At 40.8% G+C, this 16,757-nt stretch overlaps 1 protein-coding gene across 1 annotated transcript in view; it reads left to right on the forward strand.

Moving 5' to 3' along the window:
• cntn3a.2 (contactin 3a, tandem duplicate 2) overlaps positions 1-12,360 on the forward strand; it is a 31,729-nt gene extending 19,369 nt beyond the window's left edge. The window contains exons 15-23 of the mRNA XM_085781641.1: positions 3,889-4,047; positions 6,573-6,722; positions 6,901-6,971; positions 7,635-7,869; positions 8,382-8,491; positions 9,874-10,060; positions 10,365-10,477; positions 10,647-10,815; positions 12,052-12,360. Of these exons, the coding sequence (XP_085637767.1) occupies positions 3,889-4,047; positions 6,573-6,722; positions 6,901-6,971; positions 7,635-7,869; positions 8,382-8,491; positions 9,874-10,060; positions 10,365-10,477; positions 10,647-10,815; positions 12,052-12,149 (1,292 nt within the window). The 3' untranslated portion in view covers positions 12,150-12,360. The remainder of the gene's footprint in view (positions 1-3,888; positions 4,048-6,572; positions 6,723-6,900; positions 6,972-7,634; positions 7,870-8,381; positions 8,492-9,873; positions 10,061-10,364; positions 10,478-10,646; positions 10,816-12,051) is intronic.
• The last annotated feature ends 4,397 nt before the right edge of the window (positions 12,361-16,757 follow it).

Consider the following 16,757-nt stretch of genomic DNA (forward strand, 5'->3'; position numbering starts at 1 on the left):
CAGGCACATATAATGTTCACTTAGGCTTTTCAGCTCAAATGGCTTTTGTTTCAGCCGGTGATTGCACAGCAACCAAAATGCCCATATCCTCATGAAAATCATTCTGGATATCATCCGAATCCGCAGTTTTTATGTCTCGTTTTTATTTCTAGTAGAAGTCGCTTGATTACATCCAGTAGAGGAGGCTTGCCTGTCTTTTATATTGCTTTGAAAGAGTGAAGAACTTGATAAGACTGTGGGAAATTATAAGAATATCAGCAGCTAGGGTTTTTTTTTCTCTCTCTTGATGTCCAATTTTCATTGTTGCCGCAATGAACTTGACAGTTGGATGTTTAGATGCCTGTCAGTGCTCATCCATGCGGTATGTACAGTATAGCTCCGAAGAGACACGGTTGTTAAGAGCTACATCGGGCAGAACAAAAGAGAACAACTTTTGCTTTATATTTGAAGGTTTGGAAGGTTCACATTGTGTGCAGAGTGATGTTTCTGGCTTTGATCAATGCGCCAAATAACCCAGCAAATTGACACTACGCAAACATGTTAAATGTCAGACAAGGTGAGGGATGATTTCAGTGTCAAGATCTGAAAAGGTTGGATCCATATCTTTGTCTTGTAAGGATCCCCACCAGTTATTCAGCTTGGCATGTTGAAGATCTCCTAGGCAAATGGCATTAATAATAAGTGCTCCTTTCCAAATGGCTGAGGACTAAGTGGAAGTAAGACTGTTTCTCGAGATACGGCAATATCAAGGCCCTGGAAATGGATTGCCCTAGTATTGACTGTAGAGAAACTTGTCCGCGACTCAGATTGTGCATTATTTACACTGCCTGCTCACGGCAGCTGTCGTGGATGTCTCATTACTTGGATCGAATGGCTTCAAATGTTGGCCGGCAAAGCATGAAGCCGAACAGAAACCCAGCCATGGAGGGGAAAGAATGGCTTTGCTTGATCACTGCTGCAGACCTCTAAACACCAGACAGTGGCCACATGTCGATTAGTTTATTATTTTCCAATCTAGCAGCCGGGCAGTCATTATCCTGTTTCTACCTTCACTGCTCTTTTACCTGTGACCCATGAAGAACCAAGGTTAACTGTCTTAAACAATGTACAGCACCATACTGATCACCCAATATACCATCTCTTTTCTCACTTACCTCCAGTCGGTGTGTAACCTCACAGTTTCATTCCCCATGGAAGTACTCTATTCCTTTACTCAAGAAGAACTCACAATAAAACAGTCAATGCAAATAAAGTATGTACGCGCTCAATAAGGTAATGAAATGATTCAAGGATAAAATAGAATAGCAGTCAATTAGATTACATCACATGATTTTCCTTTTTATAGTTTACAATATAAGCAACTTTTATTAGATATGTCTCCATGTTTCTACTATTTGTACTGCACTGAGGCTTACTGACATCTTTTACTTTAAAGCCACTTTGGATAATAGCACCTGCTAGATGAATAAATGTAAAAGTAATGTAAAAACATCAAGACCTAACTTGTGACACAACTGTCAGATAAATACAGTGGAGTAAAAGTGTGTTTCTTTTAATAAGTAATATAGAGTTAACATAGTAGTGTACAACTGAAATACTATACGTAAAGTACAAATTGTACTCTGCGCCACCGACAGTGTCATGTTTTTTCAGAAAGAGTGTCCCTGTCCCCTGGCTGGATAACTGACAGAACATGGTGTTTTCATCTGAACTACTCCCTGCCAGCTGTCCCGTCCTGTGTGGATTATCCAAAGAAATGGTGACAGTGTATCTGGAAAGAGATGTTACTGTTGAATTATTTTAAAATGTCATTTTTCAAAGCTGGTAGCGCCACAAACAAAATTTCCCATCCACCCACATTTCTTTTGAGGTGGTGGAATCACAGAGATTGATAGCTTAAAACCTGGACAAATAAAACAAAGGTGTTCTGTGTGGCTGTATGCTGCGGGAAAACATTTCAACAAAATCCAACTTTCTTCAGTGGCGGCATCCACGTGTGCTCGGAAATGCAATTTTAATGCAAAGGCAACAGTGTGAATAATTCAAGACTCATTTAACTGTGAAAGTGATGACGTCAGCGAGCGTGATGCTTTCAAGCTGGAGCTGGTGTGATCGCAGCAAATTTAAGATCGCACTCGCAGCAATAGCAATTATTGGTGTTATTGGCAATACACACATTATTGCAATCATGTAATATTAACCACTGATAGTAGCTGAGTAATTCTGCAGGGTGCTATTTCCGATCCAGTTAAGCTCCACTCTCCTGCGGCACTGAAGGTCAATGATAATCGCTCCTGACACAAAGACTCTTGAGTGATCAATCTGCGTTCTTGTTTTTTTTTACAACAGCAGTGGAAAATGTTTTGGATGCCACTCCGTGATGTCTCACAAACACTCTGCCGGGTGCTGGTGGTTATGGAGAAGGTCATGTTATACAGATAACATCATGGTCATTAGCATTCAAACCACTTGATGAGCACTCATGCTTGTTTGACAGTTGCATTATCATCATCATCATCATCATCATCATCAACCTGGGAGACAGTAGGTAGGGAAATAAACCTCACGCTGCTAACACAACACTCTACAACTACATGTTTCATCGTTATTACTGCATCATTTTTATAACACTATGATATAGACTCACCTCTGGCACATTTGTGACTGCACATTTGACCAATTTGGGTAATATTGAGTTCAGATCAAAACAATATGACTGTGTCTGTAAGTATACAGACATAATGCAACCCAGATATTAATTTTCTCAGTGCCAGGTTCACAATAAAAGACCAGACAGTCTGTCCATATTAATAACAGATTATTTGAGCACCCTCAAGACACTCACAGCACCCTCTTGCCTCAGCCAATGAAATATATTAAGAGGATAAGGAATTGATCCTTGATTGTGTGCTCCATTAATATGTATTAATGAGGCCAGTGTATTAAAGGGTTTTTTTTTCTTATCAAGAGCCACTAATGAGTTTTCCAAAGATCAATATCTCCAAAGCCAGGGCTTTAAGGGCAAATGTATGTGGGCAACACATTCAAGGCTCCTGTAAACAAAAACTCTAGCTCAGCAGCTGCTTGTTCAGCGCAGATGCACCTAATATCTATACAGTACATGCACTTAACACAGGTACATACTGAATTAACCATAAATACAACATCATTTTTTATATGTTTCCAGAGCATTGATTGTTTGTTGTTTATTAATCATTTGAACATTTTCCTTCAGATTAGAAACCTCTTCAGAGCCAGGGAGGAGTGTCAGCAGAGCTGGGGGCGTTATTATTCTGCAGCCTGTCTCACAGCTCTCTAGTGGTCTATTATTTCTGATGAGCTGACACGTTCATTAGAACAGGAAACAGTAGATGAGACTAAAGTAAAACATCACACAGCTTAATTGGTGGGCTAATGAAAATAAATGATAAAACGCCGCTTTTCTTCAGGGCTATGAGGTCCTTTTTCATCTTTTACCTTTTAATTTGACGCCCTGCATCTACTGTGTGTGTGCTGTTTCATCGATCACGCACCAGGAGGACCATGAAAAGGAAGGATTACAAGTTGAGCGAACGTCGGAGGATAAATCTTGAATTTACTTTTTATTCCGTGTGAAGGGCGTTATTTCACCTCAAACTCAAAGCTTTTTAGAAATGTGTCTCTTTTTCACTTTTGTTGATGTCAAAATATAAAGGCTTTGAACGAAGCACAGCAGTCTGAAGTGGCAGTACAGTTTAGCTGGATGTGTTTTTTCTGCCGCTATATGGGGCTGTTTGGTTTTAGGCATTTTTGTTCCAGTACTGTATGTGCGGTACACACATTATTGTCAGCTGTCTGTAGTGTGCCTCCGCATGTACCTCACACTGTCTGTTCCTGTGATTGAACCAGGTCCGCCCAGCCCGCCAGACTCCGTGACGGTGGAGGAGGTGACAGACAGCACAGCCCAGCTGACCTGGAGCCCCGGCAGAGACAACGGCAGCCCCATCACCAATTACCTCATCCAGACCAGAACTCCCTTCACTGTGGGCTGGCAGAGGGTTAACACGGGTAGGCAGCGCCGGGAAATTAAATTTAATCTTATAGCACTTGTGAGTAACCTGATGCGACAGATGGTTTGTTACATAGAACCATCTGGGAAGACTTCATTGGAAACTGTTTGGAAAAGGGCAAACACTTGGCAGGTGATTGGATCACCCATCTGTCTATCATATGATGAAGGAGGAGAGTCCGGACGAGGAAGTACAGCTAGGGGTGACCACGAATAGTAGACGATTCGTTGATTCGATTTGGAGGAATCTCGCTGTCGAATCGTCGCAAAATGTGGTTATGAAAAAAAGTCTGTACCATTCTGACTATAGGGGGGTGCTCACTGCTGCTGAACATTTGATTTTCACAGTGGACGCTCAACCTTTCAGTGGTCGCACCCAGCTCTCCCTTTGTCCTCACTTCATGTCATTTCCCTTCAATGGAGAGAAAATTGAATTCAGGCAGAAAGTTTTATTTACAAGATTAAAGTTACTCATTCTCTGTCTATTGGTCGTGCAGCACCTGTATACACGTACCCACGACACACAAAAAACAGCGCTGTCCATGGTGCTGTGACACTCGATCTGTACAAGCACTGATGTGTATCTCGTGTCATCACACAGCGATGGGACTTACAAGTGTTCATTTTCCATACACACTCATTAAACCACAGCACAGACTCATAGACTCATTGCTACTCTGTCGCCAAAAGAGAGACGGGGAGCGAGCTTAAACTGGTTTATTTGGGTGTTTTAGCTCTTTTCTCCGGAGCGGAAAAAGACGCAAATGAGATTATGAATCATTGAGGGGAAGAAACAACATGATTCAACAATTCGTAGACTAAAGGCAAAATCTGAAGAATCAGATGTGACTATGGAAATTCTTAGTCGGGGATACCCCTCAGTACCACTAGCTGCAGTCTAAGGAGCTTTGATAGCCTGACAGTAGATGATTCTTAATGTATTTGTAAGGGACAATTTGTGCATAAAAGGCTTTGAATACCAACAGTCACTTCCCTATCAGGTCCTCCATTACAGGATGCTGATTGGTCCCAACCACTGTGGTTTGGCCGCAAGCGAATAGCTCGAAGCCTGGATTCCTTCTTGTGAGAAATCCAGCTGCTTGGAAAGGTTAACAAGTGATGTTATTCAGATAATTCATGAATAATAATTCTCTTCCCCTTAAGCAGGGAGGTCAGAGTGTAGGGACAGCAACAGATGAAAGTCTGTGGAGACTGAGGGGATTTAGGGTCTTACCCAAGAGAACTAGGGGTCGATGTTCCTGCTTCTACATGATCTCATTCAAACCACTTAAACAACCTTTAAACCGGGCTCAGTCATAACCAAAACCCTTTCCATCTGCTCAAGTCAAGTGGGATGACATCTTGTTCCTACGGAGGTTGAATCCATGTGTTGCAAATTTCTTCAGGCAACTGCATCTGTCTAATGAATGTCAAGTCGTGAAGTGTATTTTTATTTTATCAAATTAGCTTATTTGACACGGTGCTGCTTTTGATTAAAGAAAAACAAAACTGTTCATCAGCCTTAGAGGCAAACCTATTTATCTGCTGTCTCTCCTTAAATGTTGAAAGGCCTCAGAAAGAAGTAGAACAAATGACACATCATGAAAAATGTATATACTGCACACAATTATGCAGAACGTAACCAATAAAGAAATACTGTTATAACATACTCTAATGCACAGTCGGTAGCTTAAATCCATATTTCACAGAAAAGAAAAACACGAGGAAAAGCCTAATTAAAGCCGGCTTAACCAATAAATGTTAAAAATGATTATATAACTGTGTGTGATGAGAAGAAAGTCAGTTGCAATGATGAACCCGCAGATAATGATCACCCAATTCAGTTCAGTTCATGCAGCTCTCGTAAAGTCTGCAGTTGTGTCTCGTCTTTGAACTCATTGTTGCAACCACAGTTAAACTGTTAAAGTTCAGTCTCACCGTCTCATCATTAGCAACACACACACACACACAAGCAGCTGTTTTCAAAAGGTGCATAGCTTACACTCAGTGGTTGCTGTTAACCCTTTTAGCTTTGCACACCTTAGCTTAGCTTGCCTTACCTTGCTTTACCTAGTCAATGCTTACCTTATCTTACTCATCTATGCTAACCTTACCTTACTCTACCTAACCTAACCTTACATTACCTTGCCTGCTCTTTGCTTGCCTCACTTTAGCTTACATTACCTTACCCTGTCCTTACCCTAGCCGACCTTACCCCTCAGGGAGTAGCCACATTGCAGTGCCCTGCACTGAAGTAGTATCTCCACATTTACTTGTCAGTTTAAGAGTTTATTTTAAGATTTGATGCACAACACAAGCTGAGGAAAGCAGGTTCTTTTAGGACTCATAACCGTGAGCGTAGAGATATCAGTTTTTAGATTCAAAACCCTCCAAGTTTACAAGTCACAATGACCCTTGTGTAATAATTTGTGTAATTGTGTAATACTATATGAGGTTGGTTCTCTTTCTGCAGAATCTTTTTGGCTTATTCCATTTTTAATTTTTTTTTTTTTAAATCTTGTAGTACCTGAGATGATCGATGGGAACACACTGACGGCCACTGTTGTCGACCTCAATGCCTGGGTGGAGTATGAGTTTCGAATTTTGGCCAAGAACAGTGTTGGGGTCGGGGAACCCAGCCCGGTGTCTGTCAAGACCAGGACAGAGGATGCAGGTACAGAAAATGCTATTCACTGTCATCAAAGTCATTCATCATGATAAGATATAATAATAAAGACTCGATCTATCATCTGCAAAATTACAGATCTAAGATTATTCCACTGGTTTTCTTTGTATGATTTTATGAAGCTTGTTTGTGTTATGGAGGTGTGAACAACATCTGTATTGTGTAGTTCCTGATGTGGCTCCAGGTGACGTGGGTGGAGGAGGCGGGAGCAGATCTGAACTGGTCATCACATGGGAGGTAAGTGATCAGTCTTATGTTCCAGCCTGTTATTGAAAGTAGCCGCACTTAGCCAACTGTGAGTGAGAGAGGCGCTTAATATTTCTCACTAAATCAAAGCTCCTGCTCTGTTTGGCCTGTGGGTGTCATAAATTTTGGGTCAAATGAAGTCTGGCGCTGCCGTTGTTGTAATTTCTTAGTTAAAGAGTCTGCATGTAAGGCAGCAGCGGTGTATACACAAGCAGAACATTGAAGCTGACAGTTATTGTCACTTGTAAGGCTTAGATCTGTGGTGAATTACTGTTGTCCATGCAAATCTTTAGTGCTCAAATCTAGCAATGAAATGAGCCAGTGAGGTAGCTGAAAAATAATGTAGATATTGAAGAAGTCATTAGGTGGCCAGAGAGCTATCTCATTATTTGAGTTTTCTCATTTCATTAAATGCAGAAATAACTTTTCACTTTAAAAGCTGCACGGACGCTCTGTAATGAGCTTAGACTTTTTAAAAACATCTTTTTATTGCTCATTTCATTTCGTCAGGTGGGTCACAAAAGCAATTTGTGGTTCACGCACTTCCTTTGGCGCCGTGAGAATGGGTGGTGATTGTGTCAGCCCAGTGGTGGGGTGAACGTGAGTGGTTTGTATATGTTTTAATATCACTATAGTTTTGTGTTTCACTCTCAGCCTGTCCCCGAAGAACTACAGAATGGTGAGAGCTTTGGTTACATCATTGCTTTCCGTGCCTTCGGAGAAGTTAGCTGGACCCACGTGGCCACCTCTGCTCCCGGTGCGTCACGCTACGTGTACCGCAACGACAGCATTGCGCCCTTCTCTCCGTTCCATGTCAAGGTTGGCACTTACAACAGCAAAGGACAGGGTCCATTCAGCCCTGTGGTCACCATCTACTCTGCAGAGATCGGTAAGGCAATGGACATGAGTTGGATTTGTGCACAGCTTCAAAGTGTTCCTTTCGCTTTAAAGGACAAAGATCATGAAAGCGATTTCAGTGCTTCCACTGGGCTGAAAGCATGTGGTAAATACAGACTCGTGCTGAAAAATAAAAGATAAATACATCTTTAAAATAGGGTAGAAAACTGTGTGTGTGATGGGAGGAGGATGCAGCACTTTTATACTGTATAAGGATATGCTGATTACCTCCAAATATCACCACACTTTTGAATGGCTTTCCCCTAAGTGAAACCCAGTTGGCATTTAGATCTATGGTGCCTCTCAACATGCTGAGAGGAGGTCAGCCTGTAGTGTAGCGTTGGTCTATTTACCAGCACCACCTGTGTGTGATGATTCACCCAAGCAGAGATCAACAAGAATGCCGCACAGTTATAAATATAAAATTTGAAGAGATTTGTTCTGCTTGTCTCTGTGCTGTTGGTGGAAGGCGGCAGAGCTCAGTCTCCTGTTGTCTGTTTTCAGAGCCAAGTGGGATGCCAGCAGGAGTTTGGGCCAGAAGTGTCTCAGCCTCTGAGATTGAGGTGAATTGGCAGGCTCTCTCCTTCACCCCTGAAAGGGTTCTGGGCTATGAGGTACATTTTACTCTTTTAAATGGAAATAGAAATCACACACAACACAGTTCACATGCTTGTCATCACCCCTTGTTGTACCACGAAGCCATCACTTCCAAACATTGTGTTGCTATGGAAATGGACATTTCAGACGGGCGAATGTGGTAGCCAAAATTATACAGTTCTTTGTGGCGACGTCAGAAAACGTGTCAGAGTGTTTCTCAAGAGAACAAAAGAAAATTGCCGTTCACATGCTGTCACTTCATGGGATATCATGGTACCGAGTTTCATGATAGCCTATTCTGCAGTACCTGTGCTTGAATGCCTCACCGCAAACCGTCTTCGATAGCCTTGCAACACCATGGAGAACCCATCTATAGTTCTGTCATTCTCAAAATATGAAACAGGAATTAAACTATTACATTTTAAACGCAGATGCTGATTGCATCCTCTCCTGCCTTCAAAAACTGGGACAGCCTGATTGCTTTGTCTGCATGCCTCCCACTGAATAATCAGGGTGATCAAAGGGCTTTAATGTAAGACGTTGTTGTTATTCTTTTGCTCAGTAAAGTCAAAGTTCTTTCAGTATTTCTGTCTGGGAAAGTAAGCCTTTGTGCCATTTCATATCTGAACTACCTCAGTAATGTCAACATCAGCAAACACTGAATGATGCCATCAAAACAGTAGATGCTGGAACAACTATTTGAATGCATATTTTAATTAGTCGGATTTTTCATCAAAGGAAAATAAATATGACATGCCATGTTGCACGTCTTAGATTGATGTATTATAGTGCTGAGGCGATTACACAATAAGTCCATTAGTTGAGCGACATAAAAATCTTGGTTGTTAATTTTGATAATTGATAAATTGCTTCAGTCATCAAGCAAAAAGACTAAACTGCTCCCAAGCTCCTCTCATTTGAGCATTTACGGCTTTTGTGTTTTATATCACTGTAACTTTAAAGCATGTAGGTTCCTGAGTGTTGATTGGACAAGGATTCCACTGGGAAATTATGAAAATGTTGTTATTATTATGATAAATAATTGAATAAATAAAAGATTCAAGGAAGATTTTACCTTGACTCCTGCACAGTTGTGCCTCTCTTGCAGTTGTATGTGAATATTAGTGAAATATTCACAGGAGTTGTAAAAGTACATTCAGTCTTTGTAATGTCAGATTCAATATCCTGCTGGAAAGTTGAAAGAAAACTATGATATCTCCTCAGATGATCCACCCAGAGGCGATGATTTGACAACACCACATTTCTCTCAAAGCATCAAAAACACCCACAAAAACTGCATGTGATAGAAAATGCATGTTACCAGCGTGCACACTTTGCTCCAAACCAAAGTCTCTGTGACACAGTCTCTCTCTCACTCTCTCTCAAATCTCTCTCAAAGGTGGTTTACTGGGAAGATGACACTAAACCGGAAACCATGGGGAAGGTGAGGGTACCTTGGAACCAAACCTCTGTCACGATGAGCGGCCTGGCTGGAAACACGCAGTATTTCCTAACAGTGAGCGCCTTCAACACAGCGGGCACCGGCCCCTTCCTCCCTGCAATCAATGTTACCACAAGAAAGCCACGTAAGTTGCAGAGGTGTTGCTCATGGGTCTGATTTTATATCCACATTGATTATAATTCAAAGGTGGTAAATATGAAGTCTTTTCTTTTGCCAGTGAAAGTAAAGATGTGTTGAAGTTAGTTTGCATCCTCATCACAGAAGTCAGATGGATGGTAGAGACAACATTTATTTCTAATCCCAAGAAAGGATAAGAAAGAAGGGATAAGAAAGGATTGGAAGTGGTGCTATCCCATAAGAGAATATGGTAATTCTAGTATAATAATGTGACAGTAATAAGTTTCTGTGATTATTTTTATGTCACACAGCTCCAGCCCAACCTCCACTCAACATTGAATGGACCCTAATTGGCTCTCAACTGTCTCTTTACTGGGAACCTGTGGTGGCAATGGAATCAGAGTCTGAAGTTACAGGATACCAAGTGAGTAGTTCTCTCTCAGTGTGCTTCAGAGTAGCATGGCTATTCCTGTAATGCTTGAGTGAAAGCATGGGCCGTATTCGTGTGGTGGCTCACTCCAAGCTGTCAGGCTCTAGAGATACATATTTACAGTGTTTCAACCATCTTGTTTCCCCCCTACTCCCTTTCTCAGCTGTCATACAGGAGACAGAGACACAAGGAGGTAAACACACTCACTACAGCCAATTCCACAGCAGAGCTGACCCTACCCGAGGACGATGACGACTACATCATCCACATACGGACGCTGAGCGAAGGAGGGCTGGGCCCGGCCTCGGATCCCATACGAATCCACCAATTAAGTAAGCTCCTTGTTGAGTTTTTATCAAGTTACAACTAGAAAGTTAAGTTGTGTTTCCAGTTTGGCTGCCTCATCTGAGAGTGAAAAAAAGTTGCAATGACTGCATGTTTCAATCCCCGCTCAGATGGAATACAATAGAAGTTATTTCAAGGTTTCCTGTCTCCAGCTGTGGCAGTAAAATATGTGGGTGCCACCATGTTCCTGAGACAGAGAAGAATGGCAACATTTAACATAAAGATTCAGAGACCTCAAACTTTCATAGCATCTGTTATTTTTATTATTTGACCAGTCTTGTGAATGAAGTCACTTAACACTTTTTAAACCTGACAGGGACATTTTGTCCTCTGTTGACTCCCCATTACTCTTGTCCTCAGCCCCCCTCCCTCCTGTTGGTCTCTTCCAGCCTTATATTTTGCTGAAATATGCAGCACAATCCATCTCTGTCGCAGAGGTTGACTTCCTCTTTTACTAGACGCTATTACTGTCCTGTGGGACACCAGCCGGGGTGGGGCAAGGGGGTATTCTTCTGCTCTAAATGCTAATTTGCATTGTTGATATTCTGTGTTGAATCCCTGAAAACAGCAGTTGAGAGCGATAGAATTCCAACGCTGGCTTCTTTTAAATTTAATTTGCGAAATAGGCTCCTTTTTTTTCCTTGATATTCTTTGGATATTGCAAACAAGAATATGTGGGCAAAACACTTTAGCAGGCAAAAGTGTGTGCTCTGTTTACAGACACTAGTTGCTTGGAAACATCAGAAGTGGTTTAGGAGGTATCCTTTGCATCAGAAATATATTTTTTTTATGCAGAAATTGGTTTAATATGGATATTATGTAATTAAAGGAAAGCAGTCAGTGATCTCTGAAGCGCTAATTGACTCGCTTAAATCATACATGAGAAACTAATGATCAGAGCAAACTGCACCTTTACATCCAGTGCCGCTTCATACATTTTTTACCTAAAATCACTGAGACAAGCCGGGGCTCAAATTAGTTTTTAAGCACCCCTGTGAAACATAAGTGTGCATGTTTTATGTTTTGGAAAGCCAAGAATCTAATATTCAGCAAATGTGTTTCCAGTTGTGTCCACAGGTAACAGGGATCTGAAACTTAAAGATAAGAGCATTTCAGATTGATGTACCAAAGTGTTTGTGCTGCTGCCTCCAGCAGGCTTTAACATCAGTTCATCATGTTTTTCCTTGTGTGTGTGTGTGTTTGTGTGTGTATGTGTGTTGCAGGTATGAGTGCCCGTGGCTCGAGAGCCTGGAGTGTGGACATCTCCCCCGTCTCCCTGCTGCTTGTCATTGCAATATCAACATTCAGGTCGACATCGTGACACAGTGACAGACTCTGCTCTTTGTCAGCGCTCGGTATTGAAATTTTATTTCTCTTTAATTTGTGAAAGTTGACAACTTTTTTCTCTCTCTTTTTTGGAGGTGACATCATACAATTCAGCGGTGTTAGTTTGCAGGTACGACACAGCACAAGAATGGAGCGTGCTGTCAGATACTTGCTTAACAGTAAATGCTTTTTTTTATTTTTCTCTCTTTTTTGGGTCTGTTTTGACATTTTTGCTGGTTGGGAACAATGCTCCATTTCAGATGTTTTTTTTGGACTAGAATGATACAGATGCCTTACTTCCATTCATGTGCCAAAGTAGTTTCAGCCTTCTTGTTGTTATTGCAAAGATAGCTACATGCTTTCCTTAACATTTTACTCCTTGCAGTTTCTTATTACTAAAGCTCTCGGTGTTCCGCGCAGAGGGCTGTGATGAGAAGTTGCATTTTGTATTTTTGAATATTTTTTGTTTTTCCTTTCTACATCTGAATTGGCAAGCAGGAACATGTTCATTCGCCCGTGCCCGTGCCTTTGGAGATTCTTGTAATGGCGCCACTTATTGACTCTAGCCAATGATACTTAGTGTTTCAGGACATACTGCAGCCATCCTCATCTTTACGTGATCCATTAAAAGTTGGTTGTACCCCAGATGAAACTCATAAAAGAGCCCACAGTGCCAGTGTTAGCTATTTACCCTCTATCATTTGATTGTGGAAAGCTGAATGTACCACGAGGGCTCCTGAAGGTTTTAAAGCCTGAGACCAGTTATTGTGATGGCCCTCTGATTGATGGATTGGACTTTACTCTGCATTTACAAAGATTACATTTGCCTGTATACAGCAGTAGTGGGGGAAGTATACAGCAGTCAGTGTATTTCCTTCAACTCAAGTGCTGAAACGATCAACAGAAAACAATCAGCGGCAATCATTGAAGTCATTTATCAAGGAAAGATGCCAAACATCCACTGGCTCCGGCTTCTCAAATCTGAGCATTTGCTGCTTTTCTCCATTTTAAACTATAGGTTATAAAACCCAGCAAGGTGCACGTTCCATTACAATCCATTGCCCCCACAGAATCCGACTTGGAGGGTATTATCCCACTTTATACCATGGCCACTCTCTGAAAAAAACTGCTATATGTCATCAAAATAAAAACATCAGTCATTCAATTACTTATATAACATTTGATCTCACTTCTCTGGTGCCATAGTCATACCCTGAAATACAGAGTAAGACCTGTATGTTAGAATTGCTGCTGCAGCTAAGCAGCACACAGCTGATGATATAGGTAAAGATGACATTTCACAAAGTGTTTTAGCTCCAGATTGTCTGTAGCAGGAAATGAAACAGAATCCTCATTCATATATCATCATACAATTTAAGCCTGTAGTAGAGTTCATATCTTTAGTAACTCTTAAATCACATTTAGAGTTAGATGAGAAGATCAATAGCACTCTCACATCTGCCCGATAACTATGGAGGTGAAAGGAGTCAATTAATTTAGCGTAGCATAGCATAAAAACTGGAGGCAGCTAGCTTGGCTTGGTCCAGTGGTCACAAATACGCCTACCAGCAGCTACGAGGCTCACTAATTAATACGCTGTATCTTTGTTTGTTGAATCAATAAGAGGCCAGCGTTAGCGTACTGCTCATGGGATGGTCAGTGCCACTGTTAATGCATGAGACATAAGAGTGGTATTGATTTTCTCTTCTCATTCTTTGCAAAAAAAAAAGCAAATAACCACATTTCCCAAAATGTTGAACTGTTCCTTTAAGGGGAGATTTCTCTAAAACACAACAATCAGGAAAAGCAGTTCAGTTTTTGTGTGAGTTCATTTTTAACATCTTTTTTTAACAATTGATCTCTACGCGAGATTCACTTACTAGTTTTCTCCAGAGCTTTCAACCAAACACTACAAAAGCAAAGTTTGCTCAGTTGTAACCTGACTGTGGTTATGTCAGCTGGACATCATTAAACTCAATTTTGCTGATGAAAATTGTGAGATATGGTTAAAAACAAAGCACTGAATGGACTTTAATATTATGATTATTTTGTCAAACCAATTCAACACTAGTACATAAATTGATGCTGGTTAAAAATGATGTGACTGGTAATGGTTTTCAGACACAATCGTCAGTGGTCATGGTATATAGTCAAATGGGGGATTCTGTGTTTGGGTTTTGCCCTTGGTCAAAACAATGACAGTGTATAAAGATGGACAACACATCTCCACTTTCTCCCACTGTACGAAAATGGAGCTTGGATATCCCACATACTGTGTACATCTTGCACTGGTAATGGCATTTATAGCCACAGTCTATGCAGCAGTGATTAGAGGGTGGGGCTGTGGCATTGAGGTTCAGCGCAGACACCCACCCAATCTCAATCACAGCTGTCAATTATGACGTCATACCTCTTTTATAGCATGAATAACTAATTAAAACAAAACCTAAGAGAAACGACCGCCTGAACATACAACAGCATGATTAGAAAGACCTTAAATGACAAAAACCTTGGGAAAACTTATTTAGCATGTACTTTTTTTCTTTTCTTTTTTTTTATTTTGACCCATGTCCTATTCACTAATATAGTGGGGGCAGGGTTTAAAGACATGTGCTAATATCAGCCACCAGTGGGAAATCAAGGTTTTTTGGCTTCGGTGTCGGGGTGCTGTCATGTCGTCCATCTCTATATACCATCATTGGGTCAAACCAAACACGCAGCTTGAAAACGTCACCTTGGGCACTGGGAAATAGTGACACATTTTTCACTCTTGTCACATTTTAAAGACTGAACTATTAATAGGATATAAAACCGTCTGATCCATCAATGATGAAAATAATCATTAGTTTCAGCCTTAGACTGCATCCATCTGGGCAGCACGCAGCTAGTGCCAGTCAACGTGCATCATCAGCCATTACAGTCGAGACGAGAGTTTTAATAGTGCTGCCGATTGTGCCAGTCTGACAATTGAAATCAAGCCACCAGCTTAGGCGTTACTTGGCAAAATGTATGGTCAGCTGTGTTTTAATACTTTGTGATTCTGTTCTTTGTTGTCAGTTGTATTGGGCTTTTTTATGTGGTATGTGCCGTCATTGTTCATTTATGTATTTCAGTGTAACCCCACTGCTCAGGTATTCAGACCTGCTTCACTCTATCTTTCAATCGCTCTGAAATGGCTGGAGCGGACAGATCAGAAAACTGTCAGCACAGAGCACAAAGCTCTATTTAACAGTCTGGCTTGACAAATGGAAAGCCTGATGTGTGCCATGATTCAGCAGACATGTTCAAAAAATACTCTTTTTTTTTTTACATACTTGGCCATGGTTCAGGGCTTTGAGCAACTGAAGCTTTGGAGACATTCAAATAGAGTAATACGAGGTCAGTAGGGGAGGTTGAAATGTCTGTTTTTCTATCATATTGCAAAGGATTGCCAGTGCAAAAGAACAAGTGGGGAAAAAAGCTCCAGAAACCAAGGTCAGGTGTACCGTGCAAGATAAAAAATTTGTAATAAATGTGAAGACAAAAGGTTTTCTTCCCTGATAGTGTTAATACCTTTCTGAAAGCAGTCTTTGAATCCTGTTATGTTGTTTTTGTGGCTTTATGTGTGGTTAATCTGTATCCATTCTTTCATCACAGAATGTCATTGTTGAGCTAACAGGTGTTTACACAGGAAATGCATCCTTCCGGCTGATTTATTGATTATATAAACTGAAAAAAGACATTACACAGTTTATGAACTTGTGTCTTGGGAAGCATTGCCAACCTCTTTGTTTTGTAACGTATCAGTACTGTGGAGATGTTTTAACTTTGATTTTCTCTCTTTTTTAATGTTTGCTATGGTTCCTGATTGTTTAATTCGTTTTTTTTCCTTCCAAAAATTCTGCACAAAGGTCAAGTGTTGCTTTAAAAAACAGTGAAGAGCCTCCGTACTGGGAGAGCAAACTGTGGTGTCCTCCATCCAATTCCAATTCTCAGTCAAACCCAGAATCTGAAAAAAACAGGAGCTGCTATCACATACAGCCTTTTGGTGCAGTGACACAAATGCTGCCTGTTACAAGGTAGTCAGCCTGTGCACAGTTTATCTTTTTGTACCAGTACAACTTTACAATTTACTTGCTACTTTCAGGATCAGAAAAGACAAAATTGATTATTAAAAAGAAAAAAAAAAGTTTCCCAAAATTTGTAATTCCATAAATGTTATTAATAAGATACAATTACAGCTCTGCTTGGCCTTTCTGTTGTGACTCCTCAGTATTTTAATGTCCAGGTGATCTCTGTGAGATCGTGATGTAAATGTTTTCACATTGAAAAGACATCAGCTGATCTTGATATGCTGAAGCTGTGCATGTATGATATCGTTTGGTGCATTTGTGTTTTCTAAAATGAGGGAGTTAATAAAAACAATTCACTGAGGATTTTGTCTTGGATCCGTTTTTTTTAATTATGTGTGTCATTTTCAGCATCAGCAGTTTTAGTGCCTTCTATTGCAGGAGGAATTTGAGTGGTGCCTTGGGGCACCATCAAAGCTATAAAATGCATGATATTTTTGAAAAAGCATATAAATGAGCGTTAACAGCAATGGTAATGTCCTATTCAGTGGATC

This window comes from Trachurus japonicus, chromosome 7 (genome assembly GCF_045865225.1).
Source record: "Trachurus japonicus isolate A0001 chromosome 7, Traja_1.0".
Taxonomy (NCBI): domain Eukaryota; kingdom Metazoa; phylum Chordata; class Actinopteri; order Carangiformes; family Carangidae; genus Trachurus; species Trachurus japonicus.